Below are 17,462 nucleotides of genomic sequence, written 5' to 3' on the forward strand. Positions count from 1 at the left end.
TTAAACAACAAGACACTTGACTTGAAGGGAAAACTCTCTAGGATTCATTTATTTTAGAGTAATTTATCCCTACTTAAAGACAGATTGCCCTACATGTAACAGTTACATACTAAAGAGTTATAAAATTGTCCTTGGTTTTACAACAATAAATGAAAAACATTAAAAGTCTCCAATTGAACAAGGTATGCAAGGATTTTTTTTTTTTTTTTTGTTAAACAGTGAGAGCAAAATAACTTACTGGAATATAAAGATAAGAGCTGAATGAGCATGCCACTAATGGAGAAAGGGGGTATTTTCACAGAACCAGTATTTTTCCCCATCCCATCTCCATTTGATGTCAATCAAAACATACCATTGGCCATTTAGTTAAAAAAAAAAAAATGCAAATGCTTGTGCACATACATCAGTTACTTTATGTACAATAAAGGAATGGGGAAGGGGAAAATGAAAGAATAGAGAAAACTATACTGTAGTAGTCAGGATGTGGTGGAACCAAATTGCCGTTTTCTAATTGAGAATGTCTTCTTGGTCTAGAGGAACAGAGTTCTGGAGTAAAGTAGCAGGTTCCCTTTTTAGTAGACACCTCCTGTCTGCTGCTGGAACACATCAATTGTATCTTCATCCTCCATTTCCAACTAGCATACAAGAGAAAAAACAAATTGTTCATTATTTTAGATAACCCATCGCTTAATGTAGCATCAGACTTAGGTTTAAATTACTTTACACTTGGTCTTTTTATGAAGATTATAGAAAACTTAGCTTTTAAATTAAAAAGCTGAATATATCTGAATTAAATAATCTCTAACTATGGAAAATAAGAATGATGTGGGTAAAGGATCTCATGCAAAGTTGTTTAGATAAGCAAAATACTGGAAATACCCTAAATATCAACAGAAACCCAAAGAAATGGTACACCAATATACAAAATACTATGTAGCTGTTATTAAAGAATAAGCAGATTTACACGTGCAGAAGTGGAAATATCCATGGGATACTAGTATTAGACTAAAAACAAAAATTTAAAACTAGACAGCATTTCTGTTTTTAAAAGTTTGTGTGTCTATAGTATGAATATATCCTTGTCTATGCACAAAACAGAGTGGTTACCTCTATGCAATAACAGAAAGGAACAGGGAAAGTGGAAACTTCTTTAAAAAACTAAATTTTAAAATGCTATCTACCAATTAAATTTGCAAGGTTTACTACCCGCATATTATACATAAACTAACCATGTTGACAGTAGGAAGGTTTTGGTACATTTGGCAACAATGTAAGGTAAATAAGCTTTGTAACATTTTATTATGCTGATAATTACGCTTGAAAATTTATTTCTAAAAAAAAGTAATTTTGAAGATAAAACTCTGGGCACCTAAAGACAAGAAAGGGAATTGTTTCTAACAAAGTTCAAATATAGGGGTAAAGGCATTAAAATATTAATGTCTCAACTCCCTTTTTTGTAAAATGGAACAGCATTCAGTTAGGAGAATTAAATGAGCCAAAGAAAGTAACAGAATGATGGGCACATACTAATCATACTGCTATTAAAATTGGCTAAGATGTTCTAATTTATCACAATTCTGCTACTTAATAAATATTGAGAGAATAATTCTAAAACAAATCAATTTCATTCTAAAATTCAATTCTAAATACAATTCACTTGAAGACTTTATAATGCAGTTTGAAACAAATCCTCCTCACATTTTAATATCTGCAGCTAGCATGGCAGCAGACAAGCCTCGACTATTTTCTGGTGGTAGGAAAGGGCTTCGAAAGACAAAAAACACATTCTAATCATCAGAGGTTAGCACGACGGATTCTTTGTATTCTTTTAAAACCATCAAAACAGATCTTCCGCCTATCTATCTAGTGAAATAAAACTACTGGAATGTTAAATTTTATAGTAAAACTTTAAGTGCCTTCAGAGGATAAAAGAGCTTTTTCTCTTTCATAGAGAATTCAGCTCCTCCTTGTGGCTATAGACAATAATTGCTTCTTAGAGACTCACTAACAGATATTCAAAATATTCCTCCCTCAAGTATAACTTCTGTAGAATATCTGTTATGTTTCAATTTTTGTTTCAATTTTTTTGAAGATTATCAACAAAACCACAATCTTGATGTGCTGCTTCACTCATACCGTGTTTAACACTTTCTAGTTCTTACAGCATGCTAAGACAAATTCAAAAATACCCAGGCTACAATTTAAATTTCCATCAAAATATTTTTCCAAAACTGTCTTAAATGGAACTTGAAAGGGTAAAAAAAAAAAAAGAGCTTCTGCCATACAAGACAGCCCAGTAAATCCCTCACAAAGTGATAGAACTGAAGTGTTATGTAAAGAGATTAAGGATCAGATAGATATTCACCTTTTGTAGAAAGGGACTGGAAAGCCACCCTCCTCTCAAAAGCCCTCCCTCCTCTCAAACTAAGCTATCAAGAGACTTGCTGTTAAGAGCCATTAGTTCCCTTTAGTTCACAAGTATAGGTAAAATAATTCAGCATGAGAGCTAAAAAGGTCAGGATCAACAGCCAACTGGTAAGATCAAGAGCTGAAGCAACAAAAACAAAAGGAAAACGTTCTGAAGAAACAGTTGTTTTAATTTTCACTGAATAATGTTGGCAATAGGAAAAAAAATGGATCAAAGTAACTAAATAACCTATTATCTTTACTAAGTGAGGACCAGTATTTTAAAACCATTGGCATTTCCTCAATCTATTCCTTTATTTTTCTTTCTGTCCCCCTGTGGTCATATTTTACATAGCTTTGAACTCTGGTAAAGAATTATATTCCAATATCTTAAAGTTCACAAATTTAATAAAGCTGTTGAGAAAAATTACAAAAAACATTACACAGAGATTTTACCTGTGCAGGTGTGTCTGTTTCATTGATTGGCTGCCCGTCAAATCGGAATCTGATCTGCCTCATTGACAAACCCTGGACAAAAGAGTTTAAAAGCAATAAGAATGCAAAAAACAAAAAACTATATGCGTATTTAGCCATGAATATATTAAAAGACAGACCTAAATAAATGATCATCAATATGTTAACATTTCTATGTGGGTAAATAATTTGAGGTGACTTTCACTTCTTTAAAACTGATTTTCTTCGGGAAAAAATTTTTTTTCAAATGGTCTTCTTAAAAAGGCTGTATTGCCTTTGAGACCATAGCTACTCCAAGCTTGAATAGATGAAACTTGAATCAAAACGCGCATTTAGATAAGATACTAAAAGGAAATTTAAAGTAACAGATACACACAGCAACATTCCTCAGTGCATGTTAAAGAAATCACCAAATTGAAAAAAAAAAAAAACAACAAACAATAACAAAAACTGGAAGTCATCTAAAAAGGTGTGATAATTAAAATAAAGCGTTGCCTAAACACCACCTTACCTTCATTTCTATCCGAATATTTCCTACCACCATGCACGCATTAAGCTATGCCTCAACCCAGCACAATGCTAAGCACACCCACAGGCATTCAAGTTCTTATCTTTGGGCAGTCAGGACATTTTCACCAAAATGCAAGCCAATAACTATCCAAAAACCATCCATAAAACTACAATCCACACCCATGAAATTCCTGGAATAGCTCAAAAGAAGCACCTGCTTTTCAATTTCCTTCTTAGTATTTACCCAAAGCTACATTTATTAGTCAACTTATTTTCTAAATAAGCTCCAGGAGAGGGAGAAACCCAGACTGTTTTGGTTACACTGCATCCATGCACATAGTAGGTGCTCACTAAGCACTGATGGAATAAAATGGATGAAAATATCCATCTAACTATGCTTCACTTTTTTTATTTAAAAATAAATCTAAAACTACTAAGGTGGGGAGACTATGACAAAAAGGGAATTTTTAAATTATGTTACTAGAGTTTAGCTTCTAGAAATTTTTATATGCATTTAAGGAGATAAATGAACCTAAACATGCCCCTTCTGCAAAGTGGGTTCCAATGTCTTACTTAATCAAACATTACTTTCCCGACATAGGGGTGGGGAAAAGGGGAAAGGAACAAAGCAGCAAAGCTGTTGGTAACTGCAGCCAAATGAAGACAAGATATGTTGTAAAAACAGCTTCCTAGGAAGCATCTTACATAAGATCCACCTCACTCCTGTATCATGTTCGAATTACAAACTATAATTAATTGTTACACAAACTCCATGCTTTGATATTTAAGAGAAAATTAAACTTGAGTTCCTAGGACCAAAAAAACTCAGTGCGCCATAAACACGAAACACCTGTAACCCCTTACATGGATTTGCTGAATCTGTTTTAAATCTGTAACATGATCATATTGCTTTCCTTTAAAACTCTAGCCATCAACACATAACACTTTCAGACTAGGCCTTGTCTTGAGGAATACAAGCAATCCCCCACGAGGTGACATCCACAAACTTAATTCCTCACGACTTTCAATTTTAATTTGTGATTACACAAAGCAACCAAGAATTCAGCACCGAGCATTAATTATCAAGTATTATTTATTTATAATCCATTGTAGAATCCTTGCAGCACCTTATGGTAGGTTCTTTTTCCACTACATCCAGTGGTAGAAGGGTCACAAGGGTCAATCATTCAAAATATAAAGCGGGAAGGGCCCGGAACATAAGCAAACTGTATTCTTTTTGCCACCTGTTTTTATGCTTTTCCTCATCGATTAAAAGCTTTTATTTTGCTAGAGATCAAAAATCCAACATTCAGAAAACTTGTCTTTAAGATTCCATACATCAAGTAAATTCAAACTGGGAATTTACATTAAACCAGTATTTGGGGTTCTCTGCAGAATTAAATCTCTTCCCTGAGCTTTAAGGTTGTGCCCAGAAGAGCGGCATCAGATTATCTCTTTGGGCCCCATATTCTCATTCTACAAAAATGAACTGGACTAAACCAATGAATCTGTGCTCTCTGAAACCACCTGACCCTCCATGAAATAATCTGTTAGGGTAAATCCACACCAGAATGGAAAAGTATGCTGTTAGCTGAAGGCTATGTGGCTGTAGGCAAACTCTAATTTCAAATGTTTATGAGAAACTTACTTGCAAACCAACCTCTGGAGATATTAGTTTGAATGTTCTCTACCATTTTACAAGCATTTATTAAACACATTCTATATATCAGGTACTGGTCTAGGATCTAGAGAAATAGTGAACAAAAAGGCCCAATGCTCATGGCGCTTACATTTTAGTGGAGACAAATATAGACATTATCAATGAAAAAAACAAAGAGTGAGAATGAGAGGACTGGGTAACTGGAGCAGAAGCTCTTTGAGTTAACCAGAGAAATCTCCAAGGTAATAACTTATAAAAAGTGGAATAAAACGATTGAGGATTCAGCAATATCCAACAGATATACGTGAGCCACATATTTTAAATTTTCTAGCTGCCAAGTTAAAGTAAAAAATGTTTTAATTCAGTACATTCAAAATACTATCATTTCAACATGTAATCGGCATTTTAAACCAGCCATGTATCTTACACTTACAGCACATCTCAGTTTGGACTAGTCACATTTCAAATGGCAAAGTCACATGTTGCTTGTGGCTACTATACTGGACAACACAGGTTTAGGTAGAGAACAGAATTTGCCAATGGCTTTTATATGAGTTAGGAAGATCTTTAAGAATGAACCCAAGGTTTTGACCTCAGAACTACATGTAGACTGGTCCTTTTTACTGAGTGAGGACACAAGAGGAAAGGATTTCTAGGATTAAAGTCAAGAGTCTTCTCTTGCATGTTCAGTTTGGGATGCCTATGAGACATCCACTGGAACTCCTCCAGAGATACAATGCCAAGTAAGTTCATTAGAAAGTAAATGAGCATTCAATTAATTTTGACAGGAAATCTTTGATCGAGAATTTTCAATAGTCAAAAAAAACTTCAGCTATGCAAATTAGATTGGATAGATACTTTAGCCTTTTGATACTCTGTACCTACACTTAAAAGCAGAGAATCAGCCCAATTAGGTAATACTTCAATTCCCTCTTCCTTAGAACGAGAAAGCATTTGAAACTTCAAAAGGGACTGTTTTACTCAAAACTCCAGGTTATTCCCAATTTAAAAGGAAAATAGGAATATCTATCCAAACTCTTCCTGAATCATATCTTCAAATCATATGTGCATTCCGACAATATTTTTTATGGATTACCAATGCTTCTTTTTCCTCTAGTGCAAATTAAGAGTGGCCCCAAATTTATTTAGTAAATAAAGCCTAATAACTGAAGGAAAAAAAAAAAAAAAAAACTCAAGGAAAACTATTTATACTAGGTAATACACTAAATTTACTTTAACATGGCAGGAAAACTAAAAATTCTTGACTAACTTGATCTTATAGGACAATCTCCCATAGGGATAATCTGGAACACAGAGGATGTGCTATTTTGTTTCTCTGGCACATATGATGCCCCAGAACATGGTAGGCATCTGGTAAATAGCCAATAAAAAGCTCCTTTGGGCTCCTACAAGAAATATGGGCAGTCTTAAATATGACCATTTGGGATGGATAGGGTATCAATCAATATGTATAGTAAAATGGTAATGGTTAAATCTAGGTGGTGGGCATATGGGTATTCAATGTTCTTTAAACCTCGCTCTATGTTTTCATAAGTGTTGAAAAACAGACTGTTTAACAGCTAAAATCTAGTAGTAATTAAAGTTAAGCAAGATTTACAGAGAACTTTGTTGAAAACCACCAAATCTAAGCATGAGTTTCTGTTTTGTGTAAGGTTTTGCTACATAAAAGTTCTACAAAATGATTAGCTTTAAAAATTTCCCTGTAACATGAAAGGGAACTACTACTGTTCAAATGTGAAAGATGCCAGTGTAGAAAATCTTTAGTACAATAAGTACATATTTACTAATTGTTAGGGGGATTTCGTCAAGATCCTATCTTTTTAAGGAACTATAATAAAATGAAGATAAGGAATTATAAGCACAGTATTATTGCATTATAAATTAGGCATAAAATAAAGCTTCAAACTCAAAAAGGAGTCTATATCTTCAATTTTTAAAATGCCCTTACATCTCATAAAAGAAGCCCATGTTTCAACTCGAACTTTTTTTATTTTGAGCCTATTTTTAGGATAACTGACAATGTAAATAAGTTGTTTTAGTCTAAAAGAATGATTTCCCTCGACTTTTACATATTACATATTCAGGGCTGAACAAGAAAAATACTTCTGCCACATTATTACTGAATCAATCGATCTAGGTACCAGAGCTTTTGTTATACTTGCAAAAGTCATTTGTATTGTTACAGATAAAAAGCTTCTTTGAGTTTGAGTTTACATCCCAGCATCTGTTCATTTCTACTTCCTCTTCTTGATGCCTATTTACTATCATCTGAGTAAAATGCAAATGTCCCTATAATATAAAAATGTTTATACATAGCTTAGGTTAAATTTCTTGACCTCTATTATTAGTGTAAGAGAAAAAACATGATTTTACATGCTTCAGAAAACTGTAATGTCCTTAATCTCACATTTTATTTCCACATTGATTAAAATACCCAAAATAGTTTTGACACAAATTTTAAATAGATAAGAACCTGACAAGAAATTTTACCAAGTTCATTCTTATTTTCTTATTAAAGTAAAATTACATCCCTTTGGGAGCAAATCATGAGTGTGACTATAATTTAACACATTTGTGACACAGGACTAGAAACATATATAGTAACCAAATTATCCTAAGGGTTTTCATGAAGACTCAACATACCAAGTATATAATAAAATTGATATGTCAAATATATAAGTGCATGTTCATTCTACCAATCTATTGTAATATTATGCTAGTCTAGTTTCTATCCTCATGAAAATAAGGTTTTTTTACTTAAATAAATTTTATTCAGTGAAAGTGCACATGTCAGTTCCTCACCTGTCGTTCACAATAGGCTTTCATTAGTTTACTAAGTGGTGTATGCCTCTTAATCTTAAACTGCACCACAGAACCATCCTGCCCCGCCACCTTCAAATTAATATGATCGTTGTTCTCAGTCTTGACTCCTTCCTGTTGAAAGAAAAATAAAAGTATAATTTGGAAAATGTGAAAAACAAACACCTTTTAGTAAAGCAGCTGCAGCCCAAGTTGCTTCAGAAATCAACAGGTTTCTCATCCTAAGAGCATACAGCTGTTTTCAGCCATTGAAATCAATCTGAAAGATGAGAAATCCTGGAGCAACAATATTACATAGCTGTCACAGAAACTGAAAGCCTACTTGCAATACTATATCAGTGGTAACAATCGATTTTTAAAGATGGGTCCCGCTCAATTTACTACCACGCTTTCTTGAATCTGAATTTTCTAAAATGGCTTATTTTATATCACAAAATATATCGTCTCTAAAAACACTGAAAATAAGAATTCTTTCTCATTCCAAAGTGCTTTAAATACATTATGCAAGAAAACATCTAGACCTTGCAAGCCAAAACTCACTACAATTCTCTTGCTAAAAAGTTACCAAACTCAGTTTAATGACTTAAATCTTAAGCTACATTAACAAAACCTAATTGAGGAATATCCTCTGAGTCTCTGAGGCAGCGGCAATAACTCAGAACCACTATTAACATCCGACTCGAGCAGTTTCATTTTTGTTTATTTTTAGTTAAGAGCTCTTATTCTCCCCTCCCCTTTGTTGTCATGGGTCAAATGCAGTTTATTTATCCCAAGTCTTCCTTATGGATTTCGACCCAATTTGTAGTTCACTAAAATCGAATGTAGAAGGAATTCTGTAGCCCAAAATCACTTCAGGAAACGGGAGGGTGTCACAAAATTAAACCAAAAGAAAATCCCGTGTGCCAGGTAGCAGTGTGTGCCCTAGTCCTCACGGGAAAAGCTTCCCGGTGCCTCAAAACCCGCGTTAAAAAGTTAAGCCTTTCAAAAGTCTTTCCGCTCGTACATCTGCCTCCAACTTCTCGACACCACATGGTCTCCACAGATTGAGGGCTCTTGGCACCCAAGGAAAAGCCCCTGCCCATCCCCCCCCCCGGGGACACAGAGACCATTGAAGTGGGAAATACTCCCCCGGAATCCACAACCCCCCGGCCCCTCACGACGGCCCGATGTTCATCCGGCTTCCAGCCCATTGATTCGTCCCGAACCCGCACCCAGCCGGTGCGGCCCCGGGCAGGGGTTCCCAGATGCCCGCGGCTCCCATCCCTGAGGAGGGAAGTCCCGGACGGAGGGAACTCCCGCCACCGCGGAGGTGGCAACACCCGCCGCAGCTCCGCGCGGGGTCCGCGGAAGGTGGGGACACCGCGCGCCCTAACGCCCCTCCTCACGCGCGCCCGGCCGGCCGAGCCCGAGAAGCCCCGCTCGCGGCCGGTTGGCCTGCGGGCGTCCCCGATCCGCCCGCCCAACTCGCGCCCGGCGCGCACTCCGAGGCGGCCGGGGGCGGGGGAAGGCAGCAGGGCCTCCTCCGGCGCGGGAGGGAGGAAGAGGGGAGGGAGGAAAATGGCGCGGAGCGCCCGGGCCTGAGCCGCGGCCAGCCCCGTGGGGGGCCCGGGAAGGCGCGGGGAGCCCGCGGCGGGCTCGGGCCGGACCCCGGCCCGCGCCGTGACCCCAGCCGCGCGGCGAGGCGAGGAGGCCGGCGCCAAGCTCACCTTGGGCTTTTCGTCGGCCATGGCGAGCGCCGGAGTCTCCTCAGCTGCCGCTTCACAAAAGAGGCACCAGGTCCGCACCGAACGAGCACACAAGCAGCACCAGGAGCGGCAGAAGAAGGAGGCGGCAGCGGTGGAGGAGGGAGAGGGCGCGCGCACGTCGTGCGCTCCCTCCCCCCACCCTGCGTGCGCGAGCACGAGCCGCCGGGGCTTCCTATTGGTTGCTGCCTCGCGGGAGCGCGCAACGCTTACATAACCACCCACATCCCCCGCCCCGCGCTGCCCGAGCCTGGGCCCGGCGCCCGCCAGGCCGGCGGGAAGAGGCGCGGACACGCGCACCCGGCCCGCCGCGGGGACGCGCCTGCTCTGGGCGGGGCTGTATTGTCCTCCTTCTGTGGTGGAGCTTAATCAAAATGGCTTCCAGCTGGTCCTCGGTGGGGACGAGGAGGCTTGAGGCCTAGACGTAAGACACAAGCCGGGGATGGCTGACTGACTGGACGAGGAAAGGGGAGCCTACATCATAGCCCCAGCATGAGGTTCTGGAAAAAAAAAAACCTCTCGTTCGGTGACCCAAAAGCAGCTTTCCCCACTGTTAGAGGAACATCACACTTCCTTTCAGTCGGCCTCTCATCCTTTGAATTTTAAAGCTTCAGCTTCAACCCGCTTCCCACCAGGCTCTTGCCTCAGTGCAGTGACTACTAAGGTCCTGCTGGTAATCCCACACTTTGATTAGCTGAGGAGAAATGTTCATCCTACAAACTCCTTACTCATGGCCTGGCTCCCAACTTCCAAGAGGAAACAATCCATTAGAACCACCCAATATCAAAAAGCTTCCAATCCAATCAATCATTTCCTTCAATCTGGTTAAAATATAGAAGTAGGTCCCTCCTGTTTTAAGAACAATCCTGACGTCTGTGCAGTGGATTGCTCCTGCTCCTCTAGGTAGGTTTTATTATTTCCTTTGTCCCTGTCTTGTCTTCCACTCCTCTGTCAGCTTAGAAAAAGACGCTCTCAATTCTATTTTCCTCATAAGTTACCACCATATCTTTTCATTCTTGGCCAAACGTCTTGAAAAAATGTCCATGCCAGCTGTCTCCACTCCCTCACCTCCCACTCACTCTCCAATCCACTGCAATCTGGTGCTGTCCCCATAGCTCCACTAAAACTGCTCTCTACAAGGTCACCGCAAACTTTGCTGAATCCAGTATGCTTGCCAGTTCATCACTCCTCTTGAACTCCTTCCTTGTGACTTTGAACTCTGACTCTGGTCTGTCCTTGATCCCTTTGCATTTTTTTTCTTCTTGGCCCTTCTCTTAATTGTTCCTTGGATTTCATTTCATTCTCTTATCTTCTATTATCCTGGAATGATGTCACCACTTCCATTATCATCTATTTGTTAATGATTCTCACATCTATATTTCTACTTCAGATCTTTCTCTGAGCTTCTAACTCGTAAATCCAACTGATGTCTGAACATCTCCATTTGGATGTCCCAGAGGTACCTTAAACTGAGCACATCTCAACTGAAATTCCTCACTTTACCTTCCCCAACCTGCCCACCCAGTCTGGTTCACTAAATGGCACCCCATTACAACATTGCTCCAAGCCAGAAAGCCAGGAGGCATCCTGACTTCTTCCTCTCGTCCACACAATCTCCATGCAGTCAATCTCCAAGTTTTATCTATTCCACCTTCTAAATACCTACCAAATCTGTCTACTTTTCTTCAGCTTCTGTCCAGTGTCTGAGCTAGGCAGCATTTGCTGGGTTTTCAGGTTGGTCCTCCATGGGACAGAGGAGGCTTAAAGCCTTAGATGTAAGACATGCCAAGGAAGGCAGATCCATCAGGGGAGGCAGGGGAAGCCTAAGTTCAAGTCAGCTCTCTCCAGGGCTACTGCAATAGCCTCCTAACTGGTCTTTTGTTTTAAGGTAAGTCCCACTGTCCCTGAATATTTAAGTGAATCAGAATCATCTAGGGTGCTGGTTTAGATGCATATCCTTGGGCAGCGTGGCTCTGGGATCCCCCCTTTTTAACAAGTGTCCCTGGTTCTCCTTAAGCACACTAAAGGCTGAGCCCCACAAACTGTTCTAAAACAAAAACGAAATAATTTTCTGCCACTCCTTGGTTCAGTGGCAATCCTCTGCCTTATAGGATAAAGTCTAAATTTTTTATAAGACCTACAAAGCCCTTTGAGAGCTAATCCAGGATAACCATTCTAACTCTTTCTCATCATTTCCTCCTGGAAGCCTCAGCCTCTTTGGTCATATTCAATTACTTGGGGTTCCTGCCCTCCCTTAACTCTAAGCTTTTGTCCATTGTGCCTGCCCTCTCTTAACTCTAAGCTTTTGTCCATTGTAGGTGCTCAAAGATTCATTGAATGCATAAATAAATTGACACTATCACTATACGTAAGGTTCTGTGCTAGACATTGAGCAGGCAAAGAAGGGCAGACAAAGTCTCTGACTCAAATAACAATTTGGTGGGGGTGGGGTTAAGTAGGAAATACACAAGAAGTGAAAGGGGAAGAGAACCAACTGCCATGTGTCAGGCACTGAGTGGGGCTTTACTACTATTAATTTATTTTCTCCTTAACACGAACCCTTCCAAGCAAGTATATTTATTTGCTACTGAGGCTCAAAGGAGTTAAGTAACTTACCCAATATCACATAGCTAGCAGGTAGTGCTAAGTGAAGTCTACTGTATACCAGGGAATGAACATACAGGATACTATGCCAGATACTGTAGAAAAAGAAAAAGAGATGCTATCTTTGCTCTGCTAAATCCAGATCTTCTGTTGCCATCACACACACACCTTCCCAGCCTTGCAGAACTGTGGAACTTCGAAGGAATGTATCATGTTACAGTTACCCTCAGCAATACGTTGGGACCACCAGAAATCAAAAGCTTGTTTAGTCATTAGCTTCTGGGTAACAGGTGTGTCCTATGCTATCCTCTCCACTCTCCAAAGTTACAAAATTTCCTAAATTACAAAATCACCTTCAGGCAATGGAGGAATGCCTATAAAAAATAGTTAAGCATATTCAAATGTGTGAACAATATATATTCCAATGGAAAACCGGAATTCTATGAGCTGAGCCTACAGAATCTATTAAACTCGCGTTCTGAGAGCCTCATTCAGATTTTCAGGAAAAAAAAAATTGTTAAAAACCAGAAACTTCCCAACATTAAGTTTCTCACCCTCTTTAGGGGTGGGAAAGGGAGTGGCTGTGCACCGGAAAAGGGTGCTCTAGAAAAAGGAAATGAAAGTAGTACATACAGAAAAGGAGGACAGTGATTGCCATGTGGAGATGCTGTGCCAAGCCCTTAATCCTCACAAAACCTGTATTACTATTATCCCCATTTTACAGATGAAAAAAGTGAGATATAGAGGTTGGACAATTTGGTCACCCAGCTTAAAGTGGCACAGCCAATATCACACTGAACTCAGGATTTCTGACTCAGAGCGTGGCACTTAGTTACTGTAGGACTGCATACAGGCCCCCGTGGAAGGCCAGAGAGAAAACATGCAGAAAAAAAAAAAAATCCTAGAATAGTTCCAGGAGCACCAATCAAGTTATTTTGACTTACATTTTTGTTTGGTTGTCTCTCTCAGCAGAATGGAAGTTCCATGAAAGCAGAGACCTGTCTCTTTTGTTTACAGTTTTTAATCCCAGCACTTTATATCAGTTCTTGGATCCAAATGGATGGATAGAAGAGTAAATGAGGAAAGAGTTGTGCAGTGAGAAACAACTAGTAACTTGGAAATTGAGCAAGAAAGGCCTAATTCCTCTAGAAATCTAATCAAATAGCAATACTGGTGTTAGAAGTGGAGGGTAAGAGTAGGATGAACCATCCAGAATGTGCTCCTCAGGATCAGGCGCTAAATAAAAAAAAACATTCCTAAAAGGTCCAGGAATATAAGAATCAGAGAGACTGTTTAGAGCTTTAAAACCTTGTCAAAATCCCTGCCAAAATCCCTGAGAAATACATCAACTGAATTTGTAACACAGACAACTAAACTGTTGTGTAGTTTGTCAAATGCCCTTCAGGTTCTAACTCAGGTTAATTGAGTACTTGAGCTACCTCTGTGAATATTACAGGAATATTGAATACTGAATTCTTGAATACAGCAGGAAATCTGGAGGCAGAATGGTGATACTGTAGAAATCTTCCAGCTTTTTATCCTTGGGTCATGGCGAAGAAGATGGGACCCAAGATAATGTCAACAATCAAAGCCAAGAACCAGGTTTATTGCACTTTAAATGTGTCAGCTGGGGTATAAAATGTAGAGAAATATTGTCCCATTTCACAATACCATACATTCACTGAATCTTAATGTACATATTGCACAAACGTATTTAGAGAATGGTCCTGTAAGCTTCTCGAGGGCAGGTATCATTGCTTTTCATCTTCATAGTCTCAGCAAATAACAAAGTCCTGAGAGCCAGGAATCAATAAGAGTTCATTGACTTATTGATGCAATAGTTACATAGCACTTGTCATGAGAATACCAAAAATGCCCAAATTGGGCTTCCTGAATGCTTGTCAGTTAGGCAGCCTTTACATTGGTGTGACAATATCAAGTTCTTCTAACACCATTAATGCTCCAATCCTACTTCTCTGTCCACCACTAGCTTCAAGTAGGACCAGTGACTTGAGGCTGTTTCATAAAATGAATGTGAACAAATTGGACAAACCTTTTATTTTGCAGTTGTGCCAAATATAGACAATATCTGCACTCTTCAAACTCTTGTGATTGATTACCCTCACCATGAGTAATCAATGGTGAAGACAGAGTTGGAAGTATGGTTCAGAGAGGGTGGTCCCCTGGACAACATCAATTCCACTTAGATCTGTCAGAAGTACAAATACCCGAGGCTGCACCCCAACCTACTGAATTAGAAGCTTTGGAGACAGAGCCCAGGAATCACTCAATTAAAGGTTTAACAAGCCCTCTCGATAATTCTGAAGTTCACTAAAGTTTGAGAACCACAGGGCTAAAGCAGCTTTTACTCCTCCAGTAAGAAATCTGTCACATTTATAATTATATTTCTCAACTTTAAGTCTTATGTGGCCAGATATACATTACTAGGACTATAAAGAAGTTTTTTACAAATATGGCTTTATTCAGGTATGTGTAGAATATGTATGTATCCATATATGTATTAAAAACATTGATTAGTAAAAAATTTTTTAAATAAAAATTTTAATTCACTCATATTCCCATAACGGAATTCCACTTTTAATTTCTAATCTTTATCCACACATACATTTCTTTACATAATTGTAAAAATACACAACTTTTGGTTTATTCTTAAAGTGAAAATTATATAAACATGCTAAAAGATAACTTTTCTGATTCTGAGTAATAATATTCATTCCTGCCAGTCTTCCTTTCTACATAAATATTGATATACCTTTTATTTTTTAACAAAACTTTTAACAAAATTTTACTTTTATCTTTATAAAATTTTGCTACAGTTATCTTTTAATGATTGTATAAGCTTTTTAGTTGCAAGACATTTATTTCCTTTTTTGGTGATTATTCACAATGTCCCTCGCGATTATTTCCTGGAAGTGCAATTATGGGGACCAAAAGGTGAACATTTTAAAACTTCTTGAAAGACTTTTCCATCTTTTTATGTCTTCATAGCTCTTTTATTTTTAATTTTTTTTTAGGTGAGGCAACCCTTGGTTGGCCTCACAGATTGCAAGGACTTTGTCAGCTTACAATCTTTTATTTTTTAATTTTTTACGTCTACAGCACTTGGTCTTCCTAGGTGGTCTCCCACCCAGGTACTAACCAGGCCCAACCCTGCTTAGCTTCTAAGATCAGATGGGACTGGGCTTGTTCAGGGTGGCATGGCCATAGACTTCATAGCTCTTTTAAATGGTGAATATACTATCTTGTTGACATATTTACTTGTGTGTTCCTCTATTTTTTTGCAGTTGAACATCTACGCCAGTAGTTCTTAAGAGGTGATTTTGCCCCCTAAGGGACATTGGGAATATCTAGAGATATTTTTGGTTGTCACAATCATTGAGGGATATTATTGGCATTGAGTGGGGAGAGGCCAGGGATTCTGGTAAACATCCTGTAATGCCCAGGACACCTCCAACAGGCTCACAATGTCAATAGTGTAGAGACTAAGAAACTTTTGTTGTTGTTTTATATATTTATAAATCCTTTAGGATTATCCGTTTTATACATTTATATATATTTATATATATATATATACACACACACACATATATGTATATATGTATATAAATGTCACCAAAATTCATACAACTTTTGTTATTTGAAATTATGTGAAATAAAAGTTTGAGAGGACTTACTGGGTCAAAATGCATAAATATTTCTATGGCTCTTGATAATAGGTTTCTACCTTGTTTTCCAATATTATTATGTCTCTTGAAATGATTATGTATTTACTTACCTCTCTGCAGGCTAGGGAGCACTGGTTTGCCTTAAATGTATCCACTTAGCACTATACATAGGGGTGCATCTCTAGAACAGTTCCTCTGGCTTGATCTGAGACAATTCTAAGTTTGACTTTGGAGTGACTTAAAGAGACTTCTGGTTTGACTCTTGGGCAATAGGTATGGTTTTAGGAGATTTCTGATTCCAGAAAGATTTTACTTTTTGTCTTCCCAGGATTCTGATATACTTCAAGTTGAAGTGTCTCCTGCATAACTGAAGGCTCTCCAAAGTAGATACAGGAATTCCAGAGTTAAGCAACCAATCTAGGGAGAGGAGGGGGAAGATAAAAGGAGAGGGAAAAGAGAGGGAGGGGAGGAGCTTGTGGAGAAGGTAAGAAAGATTTGTATGCTCATTGTTTTTCCAAATGTATTATTCCTTTAGGATTATCTGTTTAAAAAGGATACATAAACTATTTCATTGAAACTCCTTTCTTGGAAGTCTGTTGAGAGGGACTAGAAGAAAAAGGTCTTTACATAAAATAATAGCTCTACATAAAATAATAGCTCTATTAGCTGTAATTTTCCTTTCTTTTGATTAATGAATTTGAATGGTTGTGTAAGATTGCTAGTATATAGTGATATTAGACCAAAGAATATTTCCAGTATTTTTTTCTAATATTATCTATTTCTAGGTCAGTTTCAATACTTCCATTTATCTTCGAATGACATGCCAGTCTTAAAAAACCAAGAAACTATTGTATTAAAATTTTCCAAGCTCCTTTGTTGTTCAAATTATTTTTTCTCAGGTCTCCTTTAGAGAAGGATGTTTTTTCTTTTTGGTCTTTCATCCTGTTATTTTTTCCGTTCCTTCTGCTCATCTCGTTCCCTGAAGGAAATCAGGCACAATTTCTATCAATGTCTTACTTAGCTTGACTTTAACTTCCTGCTGCTCAGAGAATTTTTGAAAAGCCAGATATAACTTTTTAAAAACTGACTTATTTGCTACTGTTTTTTACTTTTGTAAAATATTAGGCCTCTTTTAACCCCCTAGAAAAAGGACACGAATATATAATTTCTCACACTTCACAGCCACACAATTAGTGTTAGAAACACTCAGATCAGTGACGCTGTGAAACATTTGGAAAATGCAGCAAGACATCGATTGTAGAAGTGTGGAATTTTGTACAAAACTACCTTGTTTCATCCTATGGATGGCTGTCTTAAGATAGTGAGATTTGGATAAAACTGCGATAGCCACAGGATTTTTCTTCCTTTCCTTAACAATTTGTACCTCAAAAGAACAAGCTGTTAGGGTGACAAGATTTTCCCAACCACTCCATCTCATTCCAACTAATTCAAATAAGTCGTTCAGAGTAATCTCAAGGAAAGAACCATTTTCCCAGGTAAAATACTGAAAATGAGTCTTTTCAGATTAAATTTTTTTCC

At 38.4% G+C, this 17,462-nt stretch overlaps 1 protein-coding gene and 1 pseudogene across 1 annotated transcript; both read right to left on the bottom strand.

Annotated features, from left to right (window-relative positions):
* Positions 1–193: 193 nt before the first annotated feature.
* On the bottom strand, positions 194–9,760 carry SUMO2 (small ubiquitin-like modifier 2). The gene is made up of 4 exons (XM_011361926.2): positions 9,598–9,760; positions 7,874–8,005; positions 2,863–2,934; positions 194–635 (listed from the first exon to the last, which is right to left on the bottom strand). Exons 1-4 carry the CDS (start codon positions 9,616–9,618, stop codon positions 573–575), a joined length of 288 nt encoding a protein of 95 aa, XP_011360228.1. The 5' UTR covers positions 9,619–9,760; the 3' UTR covers positions 194–572.
* Positions 9,761–15,348: 5,588 nt separating this feature from the next.
* Positions 15,349–15,467, bottom strand: LOC111741067 (annotated as a pseudogene).
* Positions 15,468–17,462: the final 1,995 nt, after the last annotated feature.

The sequence above is a fragment of the Pteropus vampyrus genome, unplaced genomic scaffold (assembly GCF_000151845.1).
Source record: "Pteropus vampyrus isolate Shadow unplaced genomic scaffold, Pvam_2.0 Scaffold72, whole genome shotgun sequence".
Classification (NCBI taxonomy): Eukaryota; Metazoa; Chordata; class Mammalia; order Chiroptera; family Pteropodidae; genus Pteropus; species Pteropus vampyrus.

Coding starts and splice junctions, on each gene's coding strand:
- SUMO2 (XM_011361926.2), bottom strand. CDS start 9,618: ATGGCCGACGAAAAGCCCAAG. Junction 8,006..9,597: donor TGGCCGACGAAAAGCCCAAG/GTGAGCTTGGCG, acceptor TTCTTTCAACAG/GAAGGAGTCAAGACTGAGAA. Junction 2,935..7,873: donor AAGCCTATTGTGAACGACAG/GTGAGGAACTGA, acceptor TCTTTTGTCCAG/GGTTTGTCAATGAGGCAGAT.